The following is a 27,764-nucleotide window of genomic DNA, read 5'->3' on the forward strand; positions in this document are numbered from 1 at the left end:
CACAGAGGAGCCTGATGGGCTATAGTCCATACGGTCGCAAAGAGGTGGACACAACTGAGCGACTTTCACTTTCACTTCATAGCTTTTATACCCATAATACCTAGCATGTAGTAGGAACTCACATGGTGGTTGTAATATAGGGTGAAAAAATAATTATAATTCTATCAAAAGGCTTATATCCTACTAGAAAGTATAGAAACATACACAGATACAGTGTACTATGTAATATCTTCCCTAAGATAGTTACAACAAAAGTTGGTTTCTCAGAGATAGAATTTAGTTCCAAGATAAAGACAGAGATGTAATGTAGTTCCAAGATGAAGTCAAGGCAGTGGTCCTTGATCTGCTCAAGTTGGGAAAGCAGTTCATTTACTAGTTATTCATAGGTAAGCTTTTCATAATTTAGCTTTAGCATTTTATATATATATTTTTTACCTCAGATCTGTTTGTGACCAAATGTACAGTATTTCATCAAATCCAAGACCTCAAAGGGAAAAGTGTTGCCAGTTGATCATAATATTTATCCAAATTTCAGATGTGTTACAATATGAAAATATAAGCATTTGAAATTTCATAGGATACAGTAAGTAGAAAAATAAATATCCTAAAGCCAAGTATAAGTTATTTTTGAATTATCTTCTCTTTTGGGTTATCAGCTCTGCTACTAACCATTAGTATGTTAATTCAGATAATGGCAAGTTGTATCTACAAAATCTGTTTCAAAGATCTGCTGAAGCCAGAGTTTGTTCACTTGCTGTATTATATGACAGTCAAATTGCTGTTGGATTTAGGCGACATTCAGATGTTGAAGCCTATATTGGGACAAGTTGTTAACATTCAGATGTTGGAGCCTATATTGGGACAAGTGATAAGTCACCTTTCACTCTTCCCCTGCCATGTCCATGAGTTCTTCTCTGTTAAACCTGAACAGATGCCAGCCCTCCTCGGAAGAAAGGTCTAAAGCCCCTCGACGAGTGTAGTAGTCGATAGAAGCCTGGTTCCAAATGACGACAAGAAAGTGCATGCAGTTACACTGCCTTCTGATGGCTATCTGTTTAAAAACAAACAGACATTACTTTTATTTAAAAGTATAATCTTCATTATCACATTTATTTTATGGAAAATCTACTATATGCAAGGCACTGTGTGTGTGTGTAAAATACTTCCAAATAATAATGCAATAGTTATCTCTTGGAGTTCTCTAAATCTGTAAAAATAAAAAATGTACTGTTGAGTTTTAAAACCCTTTCTTTAGAAGTCCAAAACAAATTCAGCTTTTTTTCTTTATTCTACAGAAAAAGTTAACCTATATGTATTTCCGAAATGCAAAAGAATCTTTTTATACTGTGGCAAAGATATGGCAATCCACTCCCGTACTCTTGCCTGGAAAATCCCATGGACGGAGCAGACTGGTAAGCTGCAGTCCATGGGATCGCTAAGAGTCGGACATGACTGAGCGACTTCACTTTAATTTTTCACTATCATGCATTGGAAAAGAAAATGCAAACCCATTCCAGTGTTCTTGCCTGGAGAATCCCAGGGATGGGGGAGCCTGGGGGACTGCCATCTATGGGGTCGCACAGAGTCAGACACGACTGAAGCGACTTAGCAGCAGCAGCATATTCATACTGTAGACACATTTTATGGGTAAATTGCCTTCTAATCTCCCTTTTGCTTGCTTCTGCTTTGTAGCAAAAGGGTATATAATGTGGTTGTGGATTATATCAGCTTTTAAACATGTCAAATAAGACCTAATTTGAAAACCTGCTTAATTGGGAAAAAATTAAGTATATTTTGAGATTATGTTTTGATGTTAAGATAAAGTATCTATGCAATGTTAAATAATAACATTTGATGAAGAAAAGGATAACATATAGAATAACAATAGTAACTGTAATGTATACCTGACTTAGCCTCTTCAGCATTTCAGCTCCAATACCTAGACCTTTTCAATAGATAATACAAAACGAAAAAAATATGTTGAAAAATTCCACTTAACAATTTGTTTGCTTTAGTTTAAAGCCTGTTATCTGGTTGTTACATATTCATAATAGCTTGTGTTGAAATTCAGCTCATGAATGCTTTCCATATCTCTTTTTCTGAAATGGAATGTGGTTCCAAAGGTAATGGAAAAGACTTTGGATTTATTTTAAAGATCAGTGAAGAGGAAATGAGTCCTTGTCACTATCATCTTATCACGGAATATATTTCTTATTCATTTTAGACAAATCAACACAAAATATAAAAGCATGTTTTAGAGATTAAAAAAATAGCTTAAAAAAAAAAGAAAACAAAAAAAAAAGATAAAAATATAGCTATGATAACTTGGCTTATTCAAGCCTTGATGGGAACTAATAAATCTTTTCTAATCTGTGATTGAGTCTTCACCACACCATATGCTAGGATAACTAGGATAGTAATCAGTCTAATGAAATAGAAAGTATTTACATAAACTAACTTAAACAGCATATTTATACTAAAACTCCTTTAAATATACCATTTTAATTTTTAAAATATAAGTAATACTATGTGTTACCTGACCTCGGTAAGCTTGTATGACATAAAAGTCCTCTAGGTAAAGTAACTTGCCAATCCAGGGGTCGTAAGTAAAGTAGTACATGGCAAATCCAACAGTCACTTTACCTAGGAAGAGGAAAGATAGGGTATAAAGAAGTTAAATCATTGAATCTTACAATGTTCTTTCCTCCAAAATGGAATATCTTTGTGTTTATTTTTATCTATTAAAGTAATAAAAGCTTGCTGGACAAAATTTTAAATACAGAAATATGTAATAAAGAAGGTTTAAGTCCTTATAATACAACATTTAAGAGCTAACCCATCTTTTAACAGTGTGGAGTACATTCTTCCTAATTTGTTTCTATGCATATACAAACATAAATGCATGTGTGCTGTATACTAAGTCACTTCAGTTTTGTCCGACTCTTTGTGACCCCATGGACTGTAGCCCACCAGGCTCCTCTGTCCATGAGATTCTCCAGGCAAGAATACTGGAGTAGGTTGCCATATCCTTCTCCAGGGGATCTTCCTGACCCAGGGATTGAACCTGTTTCTCATGTCTTGTGCATTGGCAGGCTGGTTCTTTACCACTAGTGCCACCTGGGAAGTCCAACATAAATACATACCACACATTTTCTCTTTCAGAAAGCAAGACTTAGTTTATGTACTTACACTCATCTCCTTGGCTTAAGAGTAACTGTATGCTATCAAACTGTACTTTGTTTTCAGGGTAGAGAAAATATACTCTTGATTAAATTGAAAAATGGAAGTTTATTTTACCTGATGGTTTTTGATGATTCTGTACTTCTGCAATCAGACAGTAGAAAAGGGGATTGTCCCCAAAGCCATCCCTGAGTAAATCTGAAATATTGATTCACATAAAATATATTAGAAAGTTTAGAGTAAAGAGAAGGAAGATAGTGGAGTTGGCAATCCCAGAATTCCTTTCTTCACGTGTACAACAATTGTACAGGCATAAACTGCCTAAAGTGAATATTTTGGAACTAGAGTTTATTTTTTTTAATTTTATTTTATTTTTAAACTTTACATAATTGTATTAGTTTTGCCAAATATCAAAATGAATCTACCACAGGTATACATGTGTTCCCCATCCTGAACCCTCCTCCCTCCTCCCTCCCCATACCATCCCTCTGGATCGTCCCAGTGCACTAGCCCCAAGCATCCAGTATCGTGCATCGAACCTGGACTGGCATCTCGTTTCATACATGATATTTTACATGTTTCAATGCCATTCTCCCAAATCTTCCCACCCTCTCCCTCTCCCACAGAGTCCATAAGACTGTTCTATACATCAGTGTCTCTTTTGCTGTGTACTTGCAGCTTCCAGAGGACAGCTTGACTGACAAATTGCAGTTAATTTTGGTGAAATTCAGCCATCAACCTAGTGGTGGCTTCCAACTACCCCCACCCACTCGATCATCAACAAACACTTTTAAACAACTGTCTTAAATGTACTCAAATAGCTAAAGGGAGACATGCACAAAGGAAAAAGATGTATAAACAAAGTATAAATATCAGTAAAGAAATAGAAATTATAAAGAATAATCCCCACCAAAAAATTCTGAAGCTGAAAAGTATAATAAAAGTGCACTGCAGGGGTTCAAAATCCAAATTTCTAAGCAAGCTGAAAAAAGAATCAGTGAACTTAAAGATAGGATAATTTAAATTATCAAGTCTGAGGAAACAAACAAACAAAAAAAAAGATGAAGAAAAGTAAAAAGCCTAAGGTATCTGTGTAACACCATCAAGCACACCAACATATGTATTATGGGACTCTCAGAAGGAGAAGAGAGAAAGTAAGGAAAAAAGAATATTTGAATAATGACTGGAAACTTCCCAAATTGGATGCAATATATCATTTTACAAATCCAAGTTCAACAAACTCCAAGTAGTATAAGCCCCAAAAGATCAATACCAAAACACATAATTAAAGAGAAAATCTTGAAAGCAGCAAGACAGAAATAGCTTGTCACATACAATGGATCCTCAATAAGATTATCATCTGATTTCTCATCAGAAACCTTGGCAGCCAGTACAGAGGACAGGGGAGGAGAGGAAGAGTGCAGAAACTTAACTAAGAATTCTATATGCACCAAAAAATCCTTCAAAAATGAGGGAGAAATTAAGATATCCCCAGTTCTCCACCAAACTAAAAAAAAAAAGAAGAAGAAGAAGAAGCTGAAGAAATCATTATCACTAGGCCTGCCCTGCACGAAATGGAGTCTTTCAGGAGTCCTTCAGGTTGAAATGGAAGGAAAATAGGTAATAACTCAAAGCCATATGAAGAAATAAAGATAATGGTGCCTAGTTAAAGGTAAACATATGGGCAATTATAAAAAATTAGTGTTACGTCAAATTTATTTATAGTTCTACTTTATATTTTCTACATGATTTAAAAGACAAGTGCATAAAATTAGTCATTAATGTTTGTTCTTGGGCACACAATGTATGAAGATGTAATCTCTGACATCAATAATTTAAAAAGGGGGAATGGAGATATATAAGGGAAGAGTTTTTGCACACTATTGACATTAAGCTAATATAAATACAAATTTTACTATTACAACTTTTAGATGTTATTGAGTTGGCCAAAAGGTCATTTGGGTTTTTCCATAAAACCTGAACAAATATTTTTAGCCAACTTAATAAATATAATCCCTGTGATAACATCAAAGAAAATATCTATAGAATATACACCTAAGGAAATGAGAAGAGAATCAAAACATTTTACTGCAAAAATAAAAAGAAGGTAGAAATGTGGAAATGAAGGACCAAAAACTATATAGAAAACAAATGGGAAAATGTCAGAAGTCCCTCCTTGTCAGTAATTACTTTAAATATAAGTGGATTAAATGTCCTAATCAAAATACAGAGATTAGCAGAATGGATTTAAAAAAAAAAGCATGACCCAACTATATGCTATCTATAAGAGACTGACTATTAAAAAGGTCAAGTCCAACTCTTTGTGACCCCATGGACTGTAGCCCACGAGGCTCCTCTGTCCATGGAATTCTCCAGACAAGAATACTGGAGTGGGTTGCCATTTCCTTCTCCAGGGGATGTTCCCGAGCCAGGGATTGAACCCAACTCTCCCACAATGCAGGCAGACTCTTTACCAACTGGGCCACTAGGGAAACCCTTATAAGAGACTCTAGATTAAAAAAAAAAAACAAAAACAAGAATATATAGTATTGATTGCTGTTGCTGTATGGCAGAAATCAACACAACATTGTAAAGCAATTATCCTCCAATTAAAAATAAATTTCTAGATTCTATATATATGCTTAGTATGCAACATTTGTCTTTCTGACTTACTTCACTCTGTATAATAGGTTCTATGCAGGTAACCCAAAGCTGGTGCTCTGTGATAACCTGGAGGGATGGGGTGGGGAGGGAGGAGGGAGAGAGATTCAAGAGGGAGGGGTCACATATATGCCTATGGCTGATTCATGTTGATATATGCCATAAGCCATCACAATATTGTAAAGTAATTATCCACCAATTAAAATATTTTTAAAATAAAAATAATTTTAATAAACACAAGAAGGTTGATAGTGAAATGAAGGAAAAAGACATTTAATGCAAATAGTAACCAAAAAAAAAGCTGGAATGGCTGTACTAATATAACACAAAATAGACTTTAAGTAGAAAAATGTTACAGGAGAGAAGGATATTAAATAATGATAGAAAGTTCAATTCAGCAAGAAGATATAACATTTATAAACACTTATGCACCAAACATCAGAGCTCTGAAGTATATGAAGCAAATATTGACAGAATTGAAGATAGAGACTGCTCTAAAATAATAGTAGGGAACTTCATGACATCAATTTCAATAATATACTGAACAACCAGAACAATGATAAATACATTAATATTGATAGATTATATGAACAAAGCTATAGAACAACTGGACCCCTAACAGAAGTATTACACGTGACCCAAAAACATATACACATTTTTATTGAACTTTCTCTTTTTTTTTTAGGATAGACCACATGTTAGGCCAAAAATCAAGTGTTAATACATTTTGAAAGGTCAAAACCATACAGAGTATCTTTTCCAATCACAATAGATTGAAACTAGAAATCAACAGAAGGAAACTAGGAAATTCACAAATATGTGGAAATTAAACAATACACTCAAACAACTAATGGCTAAGTAGAAGTAAAAAGAAAAATCAGAAAAAAAGAAATGAATGAGAAGGAAAACACAACATATAAAACTTATGAGATTCAGTGAAAGAAGTGCTCAGAGGGGAACTTATAGTTGGAAATGCCAACATTAAAAAAAAAAAGAAAGAAAAGAAAGGCTTCAAGCAATAACTTAATCTAACACCTTAGTAACCAGAACTAGCAGAAAGAAGACAATAAAGATTAGAAAGGAGATTAAGCTAAATAGAAGATAGAAATGCAATAAGAAAGTGGATGGAACCAAAATTTGGTTATTTGAAAAGGTCAACAGATTTATAGGTAGACTGAAAAAGAGAGAGAGAAAAAAAAAAAGATGGCAGATAATTAAAATCCACTGACCTTACAGAGATAAAAAGGATTATAAGTACTGTGAATTGTACACCAACAAATTAGATAGCCAAAAAGAAATGAACAGATTCCTTGAAACTTATGAATTCAAGAAGAAATAAAATCTAAACAGCACTATAACAAGAATTTGAATCAATAATAATAATAAAAAATCTCCCAACAAAGAAAAGTCAGGGACCACCAGATGGTTTCACTGGGGAATTCTACCAAACACTTAAAGAATTAACACCAATCCTTCTCAAACTCTTCCCCAAAAATTGAAGAGGAGGGAACTTTTTCTAACTCATTTTATGAAGTCAACATTATTCTGATACCAAATACAGAGAAAGACATCACAAGAAAATTAAAGACCAATATCCCTTATTAATACAGATGCAAAAGTACTCAACAAAATATTAATAGCAAATTGAACCCAACAGCATATTAATAGGATCATTCACTATGACCACGTGTGATTCATCCTAGGAATGAAAGGATGGTTCAATATAAGGAAATCAATCGTGTTAACAGAACAAAGGGGGAAAAAGAGCATAGGACCATCTCAATTGTTACAGAAAAGGCAACTGACAGGATGCCCAGTCTCAACATTGCTATTCAACATTGCACTGGAAGTTAGAGATATTATACAAGAAAAAGAAATAAAAGCCATCCCAATAAGAAAGGAAGAGGTAAAACGATCTCTATCCAGGCAAGAATACTAGAGTGGTTTGCCACGCCTTTTTCCAAGGGATCATCTCACATTTCCTGCATTGGCAAGTTCTTTATCACTAACACCACCTGGGAAGCCCTTATCTTCTGATGACATAAGCCTACTTATAGACCATCCCAAAGAATCCAAAGGAAAGCTACTAACACAAATTCAGCAAAGTTGCTGGCTACAAGATCAACAAACAAAAATCATTTGTATTGCTATACACCAGCAAAGAACAAACCAAAAAGTCAATTTAAAAAGCAATTCCATTTACAACCACCCCTAAAAAATAACTAAATACCTAGAAATAAATCTACCCAAGGAGGTGAAATACATACAAAAAACTATAAAACATTGCTGAAAGAAATTAAAGACCTAAAAAAGTTAAAAGTTATCCTGTGTTCATAGACAAGATTTAAATTAACATTGTTAAGATGTCAATATTATCCAAAGTGATCTGAAGATTCACTGTCATCTCAATAAATATTCTAACATCCTCTTTCACAGGAGTGATGAAGCTGATGCTCAAATTCATTTGGAATTCCAAGTGTGTAATTTTATCTAGGTCAAGACTTCACTTGACCTAAGATAGGGTTACATCCTGATAAACCAATCATAAGTGGAAAATGTCAAAAAATCAAAAATGCATTTAATATATTCAAACTATTGAGCATCATAGTTTAGCCTAAACCTAAACCTACCTTAAACCTGGGGCTTCCCTGGTATCTCAGCTGGTAAAGAGTCTGCCTGCAATGAAGCAGACCCCGCTTCGATTCCTGGGTCGGGAAGATCCACTGGAAAAGGCATAGGTTACCCACTCCAGTATTCTTGGGTTTCCCTTGTGGCTCAGCTGATAAAGAATCTGCCTGCAATGTGGGAGACCTGGGTTTGATCCCTGGGTTGGGAAGATCACTTGGAGAAGGGAACAGCTACCCACTCCAGTATTCTGGCCTGGAGAATACCATGGATTTTATAGTCCATGGGGTCGCAAAGAGTCAGACACGATTGAATGACTTTCACTTCACTACCTTAAACCTGCTGAGAGCACTTAGATTAGCCTGCATGCTAAGTCGTTTCAGTTGGGTCCGACTCTTTGTGACCCTATGGACTGCAGCCCGCTAGGCTCCTCTGTCCATGGGATTCTCCAGGCAATAATACTGGAGTGGGTTGCCATATCCTTCTCCAGGGGATCTTCCTGACCCAGGGATTGAACACACATCTTATTATTTCCTGCATTGCCAGGCAGGTTCTTTACCACTAATGCCACAGAAGAAGCCCTTACACTAACCTAGAGTGGGGCAAAATTATCTAACACAAAGCCTATTTTAGAATACTTTAGTATTGAGTATCTCGTGTAATTTATTGAATACTGAGTGAAAACAGAATGGCTGTACGGGTACAGAATGGTTGTAAATGTATCAGTTATTTACCCTCATGATCACAACACTGACAAGGAGCTGCAGCTCACTGCTTCTGTCTAGCATCATAAGAAAGCATTTTATCCATATAGCTAGCCCAGGTAAAGGAGAAACTTCCAAATATGAGGTACAGTTTCTATTGAATGTGTACTTCTTTTCAACCATTATAAAGTCCAAAAATCCTTAAGTCATACTATATGTAAGTCAGGGACTGTACACTTTAATCATTTCATTTCTTCTCTCATTCCCTGCATAAAATGTTCTAATTCATCATCTTGTAGATTTTATGAAGACCTACAAGACATTCTAGAACTAACACCCAAAAAAGATGTCATTTTTATCATAGGGGAGAGGAATGCAAAAGTAGGGTGTCAAGAGATACCTGGAGTAACAGGCAAATTTAGCCTTGGAGTACGAAATGATGTGGAGCAAAGGCTAATAGAGCTTTGCCAAGAGAACACACTAGTCATAGCAAACATCATCTTCCAACAACATGGGAGACAATGCAACACATGGACATCACCAGATGGTCAACACTGAAATCAGACTGATTATGTTCTTTGCAGCCAAAAATGGAGAAGCTCTATACAGTCAGCAAAAACAAGACCAGGAGCTGACTGTGGCTCAGATCATGAACTCTTTATTGCAAATTCACACTTAAATTGAAGAAAGTAGGTAAAACCACTAGACCAGTCAGGTATGACCTAAATCAAATCCCTTACGATTATGCACTGAAAGTGACAAATAGATTAAAGGGATTAGATCTGATAGATAGAGTCTGAAGAACTATGGACGGAGGTTTGTGACATTGTACAGGAGGCAGGGATCAAGACCATCCCCAAGAAAAAGAAATGCAAAAAAAGCAAAATGGTTGTCTGAGAAAGCCTTACAAATAGCTGTGAAAAGAAGAGAAGCTAAAGGCAAAGGAGAAAAAGAAAGATGCAGAATTCCAAACAATAGCAAGGACAGATAAGAAAGTCTTCCTCAGTGATCAATGCAAAGAAATAGAGGAAAACAATAGAATGGAAAGACTAGAGATCTCTTCAAGAAAATTAGAGATACCAAGGGAACATTTCATGCAAAGATGGGCACAATAAATGACATAAATGGTATGGACCTAACAGAAACAGAAGATATTAAGAAGAGGTGGCAAGAATACACAGAAGAACTATACAAAAAAAGATCTCCATGACCCAGATAATCATGATGCTGTGATTACTCAACTAGAGCCAGATATCCTGGAATGTGAAGTCAAGTGGGCCTTAGGAAGCATCACTACAAACAAAGCTAGTGGAGGTGATGGAATTCCAGTTGAGCTATTCAAATGCTAAAAGATGATGCTGTGAAAGTGCTTCACTCAATATGCTAGCAAATTTGGAAAACTCAGCAGTGGCCACAGGACTGGAAAAGGTCAGTTTTCATTCCAATCCCAAAGAAAGGCAATGCCAAAGAATGCTCAAACTACTGCACAATTGCACTCATCTCACACGCTAGTTAAGTAATGCTCAAAATTCTCCAAGCCAGGCTTTAACAGTATGTAAACTGTGAAATTTCAGATGTTCAAGCTGGATTTAGAAAAGGCAGAGGAACCAGAGATCAAATCACCAACATCCACTGAATCATAGAAGAAGCAAGAGAATTCCAGAAAAACATCTACTTCTTTATTGACTACAATAAAGCATTTGACTGTGTGGATCACAACAAACTGTGAGAAAATCTCCAAGGGACTGGAATACCAGATCACCTTTCCTGCCTTCTGAGAAATCTGTATGCAGGTCAAGAAGCAACTGTTAGAACTGGACATGGAACATCAGACCGGTTTTAAAAGGGGAAAGGAGGACTTTAAGGCTATATATTGTCACCCTGCTTATTTAACTAATAAGCAAAGTACACCATGCAAAATACCAAGCTGGATGAAGCACAAACTGGAATCAAGATTGCCTGGAAAAATATCAATAACTTCAGATATGCAGATGACACCACCCTAATGGCAGAAATCAAAGAGGAACTAAAGTGTGTCTTGATAAAAGTGAAAGAGGAGAGTGAAAATGTTGACTTTAAAACTCAACATTCAAAAAATGAAGATCATGGCATCTGGCCCCACCATTTCATGGCAAATAGATGGGGAAACAATGGAAACAGTTATAGGCTTTAATTTCTTGGGTTCCCAAAAATCACTGCAGATGGTGATTGCAGCCATGAAATTAAAAGAAGCTTGCTCCTTCGAGGAAAAGCTATGACCGACCTAGACAGCATATTAAAAAGCAGAGACATTAATTTGCCAACAAAGGTCCATCTTGTCAAAACTATGGTTTTTCCAGTTGTCATGCATGGATGTGAGAGTTGGAATATAAAGAAAGCTGAGCACAGAAGAATTGCTGCTTCTGAAATGTGGTGTTGGAAAAGACTCTTGAGAGTCCCCTGGACTGCAAGGAAATCAAACCAGTTAATCCTAAAGGAAATCAGCCCTGAATATTCATTGAGAGGACTGATGCTGAAGCTGAAACTCCAAAACTTTGGCCACCTGATCTGAGGAACCTGATGCTGGGAAAGACTGAAGGCAGGAGGGGAAGGGGATGACAGAGGTTAAGATGTTTGAATGGGACCACTGTCTCAATGGATGTGAGTTTGAGCAAGTTCCAGGAGTTGGTGATGGATAGGCAAACCTGACATGCTGCTGTCCATGGGGTCACAAAGAGTCGAACACAACTGAGCAATTGAACTAAACTAGCCAACGAAAAAGACATTCATGACCAAGATAATCACGATGGTGTGATCACTGACCTAGAGCCAGACATCCTGGAATGTGAAGTCAATTGGGCCTTAGAAAGTATCACTACAAACAAAGCTAGTGGAGGTGATGGAATTCCAGTTGAGCTATTTCAAACCCTGAAAGATGATGCTGTGAAAGTGCTGCACTCAATATGCCAGCAAATTTGGAAAACTCAGCAGTGGCCACAGGACTGGAAAAGGTCAGCTTTCATTCCAATCCCAAAGAAAGGCAATGCCAAAGAATGCTCAAACTACCACACAATTGCACTCATCTCACATGCTATTAAAGTAATGCTCAAAATTCTCCAAGCCAGGCTTCAGCAATATGTGAACCGTGAACTTCCAGATGTTCAAGCTGGTTTTAGACAAGGCAGAGGAACCAGAGATCAAATTGCCAACATCCTCTGGATCATCGAAAAAGCAAGAGAGTTCCAGAAAAACATCTATTTCTGCTTTATTGACTATGCCAAAGCCTTTGACTGAGTGGATCTCAATAAACTGTGGGAAATTCTGAAAGAGATGGGAATACCAGACCACCTGACCTGCCTCTTGAGAAACCTATATGCAGGTCAGGAAGCAACAGTCAGAACTGGACATGGAACAACAGACTGGTTGCAAATAGGAAAAGGAATATGTCAAGGCTGTATATTGTCACCCTGCTTATTTAACTTCTATGCAGAGTACATCATGAGAAACGCTGGGCTGGAAGAAGCACAAGCTGGAATCAAGATTGCCAGGAGAATATCAATAACCTCAGATATGCAGATGACACCACCCTTATCGCAGAAAGTGAAGAGGAACTAAAAAGCCTCTTGATGAAGGTGAAAGAGGAGAGTGAAAAAGTTGACTTAAAGGTCAACATTCAGAAAACGAAGATCATGCCATCTGGTACCATCATTTCATGGCAAATAGATGAGTAAACAGTGGAAACAGTGTCAGACTTTATTTTTTGGGCTCCAAAATTACTACACATGGTGACTGCAGCCATGAAATTAAAAGACGCTTACTCCTTGGAAGAAAAGTTATGAGCAACCTAGATAGCATATTGAAAAGCAGAGATGTTACTTTTCCGACAATGGTCCGTCTAGTCAAGGTTATGGTTTTTCCTGTGGTCATGTATGGATGTGAAAGTTGGACTGTGAAGAAAGCTGAGCGCCAAAGAATTGATGCTTTTGAACTGCGGTATTGGAGAAGACTCTTGAGAGTCCCTTGAACTGCAAAGAGATCCAACCAGTGCATGCTAAAGGTGATCAGTTCTGGGTGTTCATTGGAAGGACTGATGCTGAGGTTAAATCTCCAATACTTTGGCCACCTCATGCAAAGAGTTGACTCATTGGAATAGACTCTAATGCTGGGAGGGATTGAGGTCAGGAGGAGAAGGGGACAACAGAGGATGAGATGACTGGATGGCATCATTGACTCGATGGACATGAGTCTGAGTGAACTCTGGGAGATGGTGATGGACAGGGAGGCCTGGTGTGCTGCGATTCATGAGGTCTCAAAGAGTCGGACACGACTCAGCGACTGAACTGAATTGAATTGAGCCTATTAATATTGCTGGCTATCAAATGTAGCAAATTCCTTGAAAATAGTTTTAAGTCATTTTGTTTTTATCCATTTCATCCTGTCATGTTGCTTTTAACATATTGGGCATTAAATTATTCTGTCTTTGATCAACTACACTTCTCATTTTATATATTGAAAGTTGAAGTCCATTGCTGCTGTAAAGATGACTTAACTATAAATTTCATAATTTAAAAATGGGGAAAATATAATATTCTGCTGCACTGGCAAAACTATTAATATTATTTCATATGAGTTTTTGCCCCGTACATCTAGATACTATTAATGACAGTTTCTTTGTGCACCAAGGACAGCAGCATCCACATATCTAGGTACAAGTAATGCTTTGTGCATACAGTATGCCATGTTTCTTTTTCTAGCTCTGAAAATACCATGAAACATCTTACCCTTTGATGTCAACTTCACTGCATCTAGCATGTTTTCACAGGCAGCCAATTCCTGTCAAAATAGAGAAAACTTTCAGTTTATGGTTTAGTAACAAATTATTTAATTAAGGGAAAAAAAAAGGGCATTCTGCACACCTGCAGGATCTTTAAGTTCCCCAAACAGGGATTCAATCCATGTCATGGCAGTAAAAGCACCAAGTCCTAACCAGCAGACTACCAGGGGATTCCTAGTAACAAATTATTAAGATGATAATCATGAAGTTTTTATTGAGCATTTATTAACTTATGATGTTGTGGGTAGTATTAAAAGTGAGTCAGATTTAACTCCAGTCATCTAGAAACTTAAAATTCAAAATAACATATGCAACAAGATAATAAATATACAGAGAGATTAACTATGTCAATACATCACTCCTATGAAGGTCTATCTATGTAACTAGGTAACTATCTAGGTAACTAGCTTCGAATACAATGAAATCAGGAAGTAAAGCCCAAAGGTTCTCTGAGCATTCGAGGTAGATATAACAAAGTCTATGTATTATAAATTTCATAGACTTTACAGAGAAGTCTGTTGTATTTGCTTATTAGGTGTTCTTTCCAACTTAACACTAGAATTTATTTGGCTTTTTAATATCATTTTTTCTACACCTTCAAATTAATTTTTCACAGTTTTGATCTCATATTTGGAAAGGCAATCACCATTTTGGAATTATAAAAATAGTGACTTTTGTTTCTTTCTTAATTTTTTTTTCCAGTTTTCTTTTTTGAGATATAATTAACATATAACATTGTATTAGTCCAAGGTGCACAACATAATGATTTGATGTATGTATACACTGTGAAATGATTGCCACAATAAGTTTAGTTAACATTAGTGACGTCATATAGTTACAATTTATCTCTTGTGATGAGAACTTTTAAGATCAACTCTCTTAATAACTTTCAAATATGCACTACAGTTTTGTCAACTATGGGCTTCTCTGATAACTATGGCCACTGTACATGACATTCCCAGAGCTTATTTATCCTATACTTGGAAGTCTTTACCCTTTAACTACCTTCAGCCATCTCCCCAACCCCCACCTCCCACCTCTAGGAACCACCAAACTGTTTTAAGTTCTATATATTAATAATTGATTAATTTGCTTTCATCTGTGTGTAAGAAGGTGGAATTTCACATTTGTTTTTTTCCCCAATTATCACAAAACTGTTTAAACTTTTTAAACATAAATTTATTTATTTTAATTAGAGGCTAATTACATTAAAATATTGTATTGGTTTTGCCATACATTGACATGAATTCACCACGGGTGTACATGTTTTCCGCATCCTGAACCCCCTTCCCACCTCCCTCCCCATACTATCCCTCTGGGTCATCCCAGTGCACCAGCACCGAGCATCCTATATCATACATTGAACCTGGACTGACGATTCGCTTCACATATGATAATATACATGTTTCAATGCCATTCTCCAAATCATCCCACCCTTGCCCTCTCCCACAGAGTCCAAAAGACTGTTCTATACATCTGTATCTCCTTTGCTATCTTGCATACAGAGTTATCATTACCATCTTTCTAAATTCCATATTTATGCATTAGTATACTGTATTGGTGTTTTTCTTTCTGGCATACTTCACTCTGTATAATAGGCTCCAGTTTCATCCACCTCATTAGAACTGATTCAATGCATTCTTTTTAATGGCTGAGTAATACTCTATTGTGTATATGTACCACTGCTTTCTTATCCATTCATCTGCTGATGGACATCTAGGTTGCTTCCATGTCCTGGCTACTATAAACAGTGTTGCAATGAACATTGGGGTACACCTGTCTCTTTCAATTCTGGATTCCTCGGTGTGTATGTCCAGCAGTGGGATTGCTGGGTCATATGGCAGTTCTATTTCCAGTTTTTTTAAGGAATCTCCATACTGTTCTCCATAGTGTCTGTACTAGTTTGCATTCCCACCAATAGGGTAAGAGGGTTCCCTTTTCTCCACACCCTCTCCAGCATTTATTGCTTGTGGACTTTTGGATAGCAGCCATTCTGACTGGCGTGAAATGGTACCTCATAGTGGTTTTGATTTGCATTTCTCTGATAATGAGTGATGTTGAGCATCTTTTCATGTGTTTCTTAGCCATCTGTATGTCTTCCTTGGAGAAATGTCTGTTTAGTTCTTTGGCCCATTTTTGATTGGGTTGTTTATTTTTCTGGAATTGAGCAGCAGGAGTTGTTTTTATATATTTGAGATTAATTCTTTGTCAGTTGCTTCATTTGCTATTATTTTCTCCCATTCTTAAGGCTGTCTTTTCACCTTGCTTATAATTTCCTTTGTTGTGCAGAAGCTTTTAATTTTAATTAGGTGCCATTTGTTTATTTTTACTTTTCTTTTCAGTATTCTGTGAGGTGGGTCATAGAGGATCCTGTTGTGATTTATGTCAGAGAATGTTTTGCCAATGTTTTCCTCTAGGAGTTTTATAGTTTCTGGTCTTAGGTTTAGATCTTTAATCCATAATGAGTTTATTGTTGTGTATGGTGTTAGAAAATGTTCTAGTTTCATTCTTTTACAAGTGGTTGACCAGTTTACCCAGCACCACTTGTTAAAGAGATTGTCTTCTCTCCATTGTATATTCTTGCCTTCTTTGTCAAAGATAAGGTGTCCATATGTGCGTGGATTTATCTCTGGGCTTTCTATTTTGTTCCATTGATCTATATTTCTGTCTTTGTGCCAGTACCATACTGTCTTGATGACTGTGGATTTGTAGTAGAGCCTGAAGTCAGGCAGGATTATTCCTCCAGTTCCATTTTTCTTTCTCAAGATTGCTTTGGTTATTTGAGGTTTTTGTATTTCCATACAAATTGTGAAATTATTTGTTCTAGCTCTGTGAAAAATACCGTTGGTAGCTTGATAGGGATTGCATTGAATCTATAGATTGCTTTGGGTAGTATACTCATTTTCACTATATTGATTCTTCTGATCCATGGACATGGTATATTTTTCCATCTATTAGTGTCCTCTTTGATTTCTTTCACCAGTGTTTTATAGTTTTCTATATATAGATCTTTTGTTTATTTAAGTAGATATATTCCTAGGTATTTTGTTGTTGTTGTTGTTGCAATGGTGAATGGAACTATTTCCTTAATTTCTCTATTTTCTTATTATTAGAGATTTCTGTGTGTTGATTTTATACCCTGCAACTTTACTATATTCACTGATTAGCTCTAGTAATTTTTTGGTGGAGTCTTTAGGGTTTTCTATGTAGAGGATCATGTCATCTGCAAACAGTGATAGTTTTACTTCTTCTTTTCCAATTTGGATTCCTTTTCTTTATTTTTTTGCTCTGATTTCTGTGGCCAAAACTTCCAAAATTATGTTGAATAGTAGTGGTGAGATTGGGCACCCTTGTCTTGTTCCTGACTTTAGAGGAAATGCTTTCAAGTTTTCACCATTGAGGATAATGTTTGCTGTGGGTTTGTCATATATACCTTCTATTATGTTGAGGTATGTTCCTTCTATTCCTGCTTTCTGGAGAGTTTTTATCATAAATGGATGTTGAATTTTGTCAAAGGCTTTCTCTGCATATATTGAGATAATCATGTGGTTTTTATTTTTCCATTTGTTAATGTGATGTATTACATTGATTTATTTGTGGATATTGAAGAATCCTTGCATCCCTGGGATAAAGCCCACTTGGTCATGGTGTATGATCTTTTTAATGTGTTGTTGGATTCTGATTGCTAGAATTTTGTTAAGGATTTTTGCATCTATGTTCATCAGTGATATTGGCCTGTAGTTTTCTTTTTTTGTGGGATCTTTGTCAGGTTTTGGTATTAGGGTGATGGTGGCCTCATAGAATGAGTTTGGAAGTTTACCTTCCTCTGCAATCTTCTGGAAGAGTTTGAGCAGGATAGGTGTTAGCTCTTCTCTAAATTTTTGGTAGAATGCAGCTGTGAAACTGTCTGGTCCTGGGCTTTTCTTTGCCGGAAGATTTCTCATTACAGTTTCAATTTTTTGCTTATGATGAGTCTGTTAAGATTTTCTATTTCTTCCTGGTTCAGTTTTGGAAAGTTGTATTTTTAAGAATTTGTTCATTTCTTCCACTTTGTCCATTTTATTGGCATATAGCTGCTGATAGTAGTCTCTTATAATCCTTTGTATTTCTGTGTTCTCTGTTGTGGTCTCTCCATTTTCATTTCTAATTTTATTGATTTAATTTTTCTCCCTTTGTTTCTTGATGAGTCTGGCTAATAATTTGTCAACTTTATTTATTGATTTAATTTTGCTCCCTTTGTTTCTTGATGAGTCTGGCTAATAGTTTGTCAACTTTATTTATCTTCTCAAAGAACCAGCTTTTGGCTTTGTTGATTCTTGCTATGGTCTCTTTTGTTTCTTTTGCATTTATTTCTGCCCTAATTTTAAAGATTTCTTTCCTTCTACTAACCCTGGGGTTCTTCATTTCTTCCTTTTCTAGTTGCTTTAGGTGTAGAGTTAGGTTATTTATTTAACTTTTTACTTGTTTCTTTTTTTTTTAATTATAAATTTTTTTATTTTTAAACTTTACAAAATTGTATTAGTTTTGCCAAATATAAAAATGAATCCGCCACAGGTATACATGTGTTCCCCATCCTGAACCCTCCTCCCTCCTCCCTCCCCACACCATCCCTCTGGGTCGTACCAGTGCACTAGCCCCAAGCATCCAGTATCGTGCATTGAACCTGGACTGGCAACTCGTTTCATACATGATATTTTACATGTTTCAATGCCATTCTCCCAAATCTTCCCACCCTCTCCCTCTCCCACAGAGTCCATAAGACTGTTCTATACATCAGTGTCTCTTTTTTTGTCTCTTACACAGGGTTATTGTTACCATCTTTCTAAATTCCATATTTATGCGTTAGTATACTGTATTGGTGTTTTTCTTTCTGGCTTACTTCACTCTGTATAATGGGCTCCAGTTCATCCACCTCATTAGAACTGATTCAAATGTATTCTTTTTAATGGCTGAGTAATACTCCATTGTGTATATGTACCACAGCTTTCTTATCCATTCATCTGCTGATGGACATCTAGGTTGCTTCCATGTCCTGGCTATTATAAACAGTGCTGCGATGAATATCGGGGTACAGATATCTCTTTCCCTTCTGGTTTCCTCAGTGTGTATGCCCAGCAGTGGGATTGCTGGATCATAAGGCAGTTCTATTTCCAGGTTTTAAGGAGTCTCCACACTGTTCTCCATAGTGGCTGTACTAGTTTGCATTCCCACCAACAGTGTAAGAGGGTTCCCTTTTCTCCACACTCTCACCAGCATTTATTGCTTGTAGACTTTTGAATTGCAGCCATTCTGACTGGTGTGAAATGGTACCTCATAGTGGTTTTGATTTGCATTTCTCTGATAATGAGTGATGTTGAGCATCTTTTCATGTGTTTCTTAGCCATCTGTATGTCTTCTTTGGAGAAATGTCTATTTAGTTCTTTGGCCCATTTTTTGATTGGGTCATTTATTTTTCTGGAGTTGAGCTGCTTGTATATTTTTGAGATTAGTTGTTTGTCAGTTGCTTCATTTGCTATTGTTTTCTCCCATTCGGAAGGCTGTATTTTCACCTTGCTAATAGTTTCCTTTGTTGTGCAGAAGCTTTTAAGGTTAATTAGGTCCCATTTGTTTATTTTTGCTTTTATTTCCAATATTCTGGGAGGTGGGTCATAGAGGATCCTGCTGTGATGTATGTCAGAGAGTGTTTTGCCTATGTTCTCCTCTAGGAGTTTTATAGTTTCTGGTCTTACATTTAGATCTTTAATCCATTTTGAGTTTATTTTTGGGTATGGTGTTAGAAAGTGTTCTAGTTTCATTCTTTTACAAGTGGTTGACCAGATTTCCCAGCACCACTTGTTAAAGAGATTGTCTTTAATCCATTGTATATTCTTGCCTCCTTTGTCAAAGATAAGGTGTCCATATGTGCGTGGATTTATCTCTGGGCTTTCCATTTTGTTCCATTGATCTATATTTCTGTCTTTGTGCCAGTACCATACTGTCTTGATAACTGTGGCTTTGTAGTAGAGCCTGAAGTCAGGTAGGTTGATTCCTCCAGTTCCATTGTTGTTTCTCAAGATCGCTTTGGCTATTCGAGGTTTTTTGTATTTCCATACAAATTGTGAAATCATTTGTTCTAGCTCTGTGAAGAATACTGTTGGTAGCTTGATAGGGATTGCGTTGAATCTATAAATTGCTTTGGTAGTATACTCATTTTCACTATGTTGATTCTTCGAATCCATGAACATGGTATATTTCTCCATCTATTAGTGTCCTCTTTGATTTCTTTCACCAGTGTTTTATAGTTTTCTATATATAGGTCTTTAGTTTCTTTAGGGAGATATATTCCTAAGTATTTTATTCTTTCCATTGCAATGGTGAATGGAATTGTTTCCTTAATTTCTCTTTCTGTTTTCTCATTATTAGTGTATAGGAATGCAAGGGATTTCTGTGTGTTGATTTTATATCCTGCAACTTTACAATAGTCATTGATTAGTTCTAGTGATTTTCTGGTGGAGTCTTTAGGGTTTTCTATGTAGAGGATCATGTCATCTGCAAATAGTGAGAGTTTTACTTCTTCTTTTCCAATTTGGATTCCTTTTCTTTCTTTTTCTGCTCTGATTGCTGTGGCCAAAACTTCCAAAACTATGTTGAAGAGTAATGGTGAAAGTGGGCACCCTTGTTTTGTTCCTGACTTTAGAGGAAATGCTTTTAATTTTTCCCCATTGAGGATAATGTTTTCTGTGGGTTTGTCATATATACCTTCTATTATGTTGAGGTATGTTCCTTCTATTCCTGCTTTCTGGACAGTTTTTTATCATAAATGGATGTTGAATTTTGTCAAAGGCTTTCTCTGCATATATTGAGATATTCATATGGTTTTTATTTTTCCATTTGTTAATGTGATGTATTACATTGATTTATTTGTGGATATTGAAGAATCCTTGCATCCCTGGGATAAAGCCCACTTGGTCGTGGTGTATGATCTTTTTAATGTGTTGTTGGATTCTGATTGCTAGAATTTTGTTAAGGATTTTTGCATCTATGTTCATCAGTGATATTGGCCTGTAGTTTTCTTTTTTTGTGGGATCTTTGTCAGGTTTTGGTATTAGGGTGATGGTGGCCTCATAGAATGAGTTTGGAAGTTTACCTTCCTCTGCAATCTTCTGGAAGAGTTTGAGCAGGATAGGTGTTAGCTCTTCTCTAAATTTTTGGTAGAATTCAGCTGTGAAGCCATCTGGACCTGGGCTTTTGTTTGCTGGAAGATTTTTGATTAGTTTCAATTTCCGTGCTTGTGTTGGGTCTGTTAAGTTTTTCTATTTCTTCCTGGTCCAGTTTTGGAAAGTTGTACTTTTCTAAGAATTTGTCCATTTCTTCCACGTTGTCCATTTTATTGGCATATAATTGTTGATAGTAGTCTCTTATGATCCTTTGTATTTCTGTGTTGTCTGTTGTGATCTCTCCATTTTCATTTCTAATTTTATTGATTTGATTTTTCTCCCTTTGTTTCTTGATGAGTCTGGCTAATGGTTTTTCAATTTTATTTATCCTTTCAAAAAACCAGCTTTTGGCTTTGTTGATTTTTGCTATGGTCTCTTTTGTTTCTTTTGCATTTATTTCTGCTGTAATTTTTAAGATTTCTTTCCTTCTACTAACCCTGGGGTTCTTCATTTCTTCCTTTTCTAGTTGCTTTAGGTGTAGAGTAAGGTTATTTATTTAACTTTTTTCTTGTTTCTTGAGATATGTCTGTACTGCTATGAACCTTCCCCTTAGCACTGCTTTTACAGTGCCCCATGGGTTTTGGGTGGTTGTGTTTTCATTTTCCTTCATTTCTATGCATATTTTGATTTTTTTAAAATTTCTTCTATGATTATTTGGTTATTCAGCAGCGTGTTGTTCAGCCTCCATATGTTGGAATTTTTAATAGTTTTTCTCTTGTCATTGAGATCTAATCTTACTGCATTGTGGTCAGAAAGGATGCTTGGATTGATTTCAAATTTTTTGAATTTACCAAGGCTAGATTTATGGCCCAGGATGTGATCTATCCTGGAGAAGGTTCCATGTGCACTTGAGAAAAAGGTGAAATTCATTGTTTTGGGGTGAAAGGTCCTATAGATATTAATTAGTTCTAATGGTCTATTGTATCATTTTAAGTTTGTGTTTCCTTGTTAACTTTCTGTTTAGTTGATCTATCCATAGGTGTGACTGGGGTACTGAAGTCTCACACTATTATTGTGTTATTGTTCATTTCCCCTTTCATACTTGTTAGCATTTGTCTTACATATTGTGGTGCTCCTATGTTGGGTGCATATATATTTAAAATTGTTATATCTTCTTCATGGATTGATCCTTTTATCGTTATGTACTATCCTTCTTTGTCTCTTTGCATAGCCTTTGTTTTAAAGTCTATTTTATCTGATATGAGTATTGCTACTCCTGCTTTCTTTTGGTCTTCATTTGTGTGAAACATCTTTTTCCAGCTCTTCACTTTCAGTCTGTATGTGTCCCTTGTTTCGAGGTGGCTCTCTTGTAGACAAGATATATAGGGGTCTTGCTTTCATATCCATTCAACCAGTCTTTGTCTTTTGGTTGTGGCATTCAACCCATTTACACTTAAGGTAATTATTGATAAGTATGATCCTGTTGCCATTTATTTTGTTGTTTTGGGTTCAAGTTTATACACTCTTTCTGTGTTTCCTGTCTAGAGAAGATCCTTTAGCATTTGTTGGAGAGCTGGTTTGGTGGTGCTGAATTCTCTCAGCTTTTGCTTGTCTGTAAAGCATTTGGTTTATCCTTCATATTTTAATGAGATCCTTGCTGGTTACAGCAATCTGGGCTATAGGTTATATTCTTTCATCACATTAAGTATGTCCTGCCATTCCCTCCTCGCCTGAAGAGTTTCTATTGAAAGATCAGCTGTTATCCTTATGGGAATCCCCTTGTGTGTGTGTGTGTGTGTGTGTGTGTGTGTGTTTCCCTTGCTGCTTTTAATATTTGTTTTTTGTTGTTGATCTTTGTTAATTTGATTAATATGTACCTTGGGGTGTTTTGCCTTGGGTTTTTCCTGTTTGGGACTCTCTGGGTTTCTTGGACTTGGGTGATTATGTCCTTCCCCATTTTAGGGATGTTTTCAACTATTATCTCCTCAAGTATTTTCTCATGGTCTTTCTTTTTGTCTTCTTCTTCTGGGACTCCTATGATTCGAAGGTTTGGGCATTTAACATTATCCCAGAGATCCCAGGCAAGAATACTGAAGTGGGTTGTTACTTCCTTCTCCAGGGAATCTTCCCAACACAGGCATCAAGCCCACATCTCCTGCATTGGCAGGCAAATTTTTTACTGCTAAGGCACCAGGGAGACCCTATTATGTACTATATTCACATATATATCTAAGAGAACTTCTAGACTCTCCATTCTGTTCCAGTGATCTATCTCTGCATCTATACTTATAGATTACTATAATATTTTAATTACTGACAGCTTTAGAGTTTCTGGTAGGAATCACCTCCACTCATCACTGTTCTTTTTGGAATTTTTCTAGAAACGGTCACACATTTATTCTTCTTGGAGATTTTGACTGGAATCACATTAAATTTATAATTGAAAAAGTCTTTAAAATACATAAGGAAGACAGCAAGGGCCAGATTATATAAAGCATTGCTAAGAAATTTGGATTTTATTCTCAGTGCAACCAGAACCCAATGAAGTTTGAGCATTTTGGCTGCTGTTTTGAGCACCTTCCCTAAGATACTGTAAGTTCTTTGAGGGCAACAACTATATTTTAATAATCTGATATCCTTTATAGTGGAGCTTCCCAGGTGGCTCAGTGGTAAAGAATGTTCGTGCCAGTGCAGGAGACACAGGATTGATACCTACGTTAGTAAGATAACTTGGAGAAGGAAACTGCAACCCACTCCAGTATTCTTGCCTAGAGAATCCCATGGACAGAGGAGCCTACAGTCCATGGGATCACAAAAGAGATGAACATGACAGTGATTAAAAAGCAGCAACATCCTTTATAGTACTTAGCACATGGCCTTCCCCTAGTACATACTCAATGTTCACATAATGAACAAAAAATCAGTATTAGCAGTACACAGTCCTTCTTATGGATCACCAATTATCCAAAAACCACATTTTGAGAACCACCATTAAAAAAGGCTTTAAATGAAAAGTCTGATAAGCAGGAAGTTATGGCTGCCTAGCCATAAAGTGGCTAGATCGCCAAAAAATGCTGTGGTGTGGTGATTAATAGGATAAAACAGATGCATACAAAAGATGCTTGGAAGAGTTTTAAGACTCTTGGCAGAACAGTAAGTAAAACCTGCAAAACTTTCAGTTAAGGAATGAGTTATTATGATGGCAAACTCTCATGAATTCATTTACAAAGAGAATGTCTTGCAAACTTAGCAATGAATACGAGTTAGGATGAATAGATACATATGTATTAGAGAAGATCATGTAAAAGCAAATGAATCATATTCATGTCTGTGATGCAGAATAATTTATCTCTTCTATTATTTTCTACAGTGAATATTATTTAAATTATTTCCAAGAAACATATAGTGTTTATTTAGGCACAAGAGGCAAATTCAAAAGTAAATGTGGTTAGGAACTTGAGAGATACAGGTTCACTAAAGTCAGAGAATCTAGTGGTATGTTTTTCCCTTGGTGATAACAATGGGCCCTTTTTGTAAAGATAAGGAAGGTAAGTTTTCTGGATAGAGAGATTCATTGTTGTTCAATAATAATTTTATTAACTGCCAACTGAATGTCAGATACTAAGCTAAAAATGCTCTTTAAAATTATTTTCTACCTGGAAAAATATGGTTCAAGAATAATTACCATGTTGGGCATAGTATTTTGATTGATGACCTACTCATGTGGATTAATGCCAATTAGGGAAATTATGTGGGAACTCTGGGGGATAGAATAGAATGGAAGGCATGGAAGGATAGATAACCCACTTCTTACAGATCTGTAACCAGGCCTAGCATCATTTTGACAGACAGATTTCACTCGAAAACTTCCGGTATTTTATTTTGCCCATGAAAACACATTCTATGATCCAAGGGAACAGGAACTTGGCCTAATTTAAATTATATATTAGATGGAAACAGTTCCATTACAAAAATAGTTTATGAATGCCTTGTTCCAGCCACATATTTATTCCTTTAAAAACATCTAACCAACTGCTTTTATATGGAATTGTTTAGGTTGTGTGTCACATAAATGATTGCCTTGAGTGCCACAGAGCTCCAGCATAGTAGCTATGGCTAATTGTTTGTCCCTTTTACTGCACTGGGATGAATTCCAAGAAAACAATTAAAATGAATTTTTAAATCAGAAATTTTAACCCCGATCCTTGGACTCTTAGGAGGATATCTGTGGATGGGCTTCAGTAGTCAAACAACAGTCTGAAATTATACATAAAAAAATTGTTGTGGACAAATATTGTTTCTGGACAGTTAATCATGAGATTCCACAAGTAGGTGTGGTCTTCAAACAAAGATACCATATCCTAAAATCTTAGCTATTATTAGCTTGAAATTCTATCACTGACAGGTCATTCATGTGAGTTAAGCATTCCTTTTATTGAAGATCCTTTTTTAAAGTTAAAATTTCCCAGGAGGGATAACACATTAGGTCCCTGAAATATCTATGAATTGGTTCCCCCTTGATTTTTTAAGCCCCCTACTATAAGTCAAGCAATTAATATGTCATCATTTTATACTCTGAATCATTATAACAATCTTGTGAATAGATAGTATTATGATCTTGATTTTAGATGTGAAAACAGAAGCTTATAGAACTTAAGTAACTTCCATTAATTTATATATATGAGTCATAACTAACAGAGCTGGGAGTCAGACACGACTGAGCAACTTCACTTTGACTTTTCACTTTCGTGCATTGGAGGAGGAAATGGCAACCCACTCCAGTGTTCTTGCCTGGATAATCCGATGGACGAAGGAGCCTGGTGGGCTGCCGTCTATGGGGTCGCACAGAGTCGGACACGACTAAAGTGACTTAGCAGCAGTAGCAGGATTCAGAAAGAATATGCCTTCCATACCCTCAGCCTTAAACTAATGCCATGAAGCTCTATGGAATGAAGAGAAAGCAGCTTACTTTAATTAGATGCAGGATTTCTGGGCAGTCTTGAGCCTCCACAGGTCTTACTCTAAAAGAAGTCACACTTGGTTGCCTCATGCTTGATTGGCTCCTGCCTGGTTGCCTCAAGCTTGGCTGCTTCATTCCTAGTTGGCTCATGCATGTTTGGCTTGTGCCTGATTGGCTCGGGCCTAGTTGACTCATGATTGATTGGCTCAGGCCTAGTTGCAGTTGACTCAGGCCTGGCTGACTTGTACTTGACTGGCTTGTATTTGATTGGCTCATGCCTGTTTGCTTCATGCCTGATTGGCTCAGGACTTCTTGCCATGTGCCAGATTGCCTCATGCTTATTTGGCACAGACCTGGTTGCCTCATGCCTAGTTGACCAAGTTGGTTAGTGTCAGCTAAGCTTGTGCTTCGTTGGTTCACGTCCAGTTGCTTCATACCAAGTAACCTCGTGCCTGGCTGGTTCATGTCTGGTAGGCTTGATTGATTCATACCCAGTTGACTCATGTCTGGTTGGCTGAGGGCTAGTTGGCTTATGACTAGTTGATGGATTGTGGGTTGGCAGAGGACTGGTTGGCCAATGACTGAGTGCCTTGATGTAATAGGAGCCCTTAACTACAGTTCTGTGGTGGGAGGCTGTAGGATGTTTCTGTTTTTCCTCAACTTGATTCGTTCTTTGAGATACCCCTCTATCAAGACTAGAATGGGAAAATAAAGGAGTGCTATCTAAAGATTATTAATGCCTCTGATTTGCTGGAGCTGACACCACCAGCTGTCACAGCTGTATGCTTATCTGGGTTTCAGGTTGTCATCTGGCCTTTCCCTGCCAATGGGCCAGAAGTGAGGGGCAGAAGAAAATGACCCTGGGAGACTATTACTGCCGCACCACCTTGCACTGCCTCACAGCAATGAAGTCACAATACCCTTATTTACATGTGTACGTGCTCCCCCAAGTGGTGAGGGAGAGGGTGAGGCAGGGCCTGCTTGACCACTTTATTTCCTCCTCCCAAGAGCGACAGGGCTGAAACAAAAAGCTAGAAGGAAATCTCAGAGCATATGCTTGACATTCATCCTCAGTGCCCACTGTTTTAACCAACCAATTTAAAGATATTTGCCCTAAACCTTTTTGTTTTCCCCATTCTCCAGCCCTGAAATAATTCACTTCCTATTTTTGTTCTAACTTTTACTTATTATCTTTTCCCCACACCATAGAGGTAGAATATTTAAAAGAGTTCTCCTAGAGAGGTGTTCAAGTCCCTAATGAAGAAGATATTTCTTTACAAATAATTAAGAATATCTGCGGCTACTACTTTTTGAATTATTTTCTGACCTTGGTTCAGTGGGAACATTTTTTTTTTACATTTTGACATTCAATCCCACAGCAACCCTATTATACCCAATTCTAAGGAAATTTATTCAAAAGATTTGGTAACCTAACCAAGATCTGAACAGTTGGCAAAGAGCCTGAATTCAGACCCTGGTCTATCTGATTCCAATTCCAGGATTTTTACCATAATATTATCCTGTCCGTTATACGCACTATACTTATCTCCACCCCCCATATCTGTGAGATCAGGTATGTTGTCCTTTCATCCCATCTCCCCTCATAGAATTCCTTTTCCTATCTTTTTATCTGTTGGATCACTTCCTTAATAACATAGATTATGTGCTGGTGCTAATATTGTTGT

The 27,764-nt window shown here is 36.7% G+C and overlaps 1 protein-coding gene across 1 annotated transcript; it reads right to left on the reverse strand.

Moving 5' to 3' along the window:
* Positions 1–748: 748 nt before the first annotated feature.
* Positions 749–26,933, reverse strand: SATL1 (spermidine/spermine N1-acetyl transferase like 1). Its single transcript, XM_086386256.1, has 6 exons — positions 26,089–26,933; positions 13,931–13,982; positions 3,298–3,378; positions 2,542–2,643; positions 1,905–1,945; positions 749–1,051 (listed from the first exon to the last, which is right to left on the reverse strand). The coding sequence occupies exons 1-6, from the start codon at positions 26,581–26,583 to the stop codon at positions 881–883; spliced, it is 942 nt and encodes a 313-aa protein (XP_086242382.1). The 5' UTR covers positions 26,584–26,933; the 3' UTR covers positions 749–880.
* Between the last annotated feature and the right edge of the window lie 831 nt (positions 26,934–27,764).

The sequence above is a fragment of the Bos grunniens genome, chromosome X (genome assembly GCF_055505025.1).
Source record: "Bos grunniens cultivar Pamir isolate PY7600 chromosome X, Bosgru_T2T1.0, whole genome shotgun sequence".
NCBI classification, from domain to species: Eukaryota; Metazoa; Chordata; class Mammalia; order Artiodactyla; family Bovidae; genus Bos; species Bos grunniens.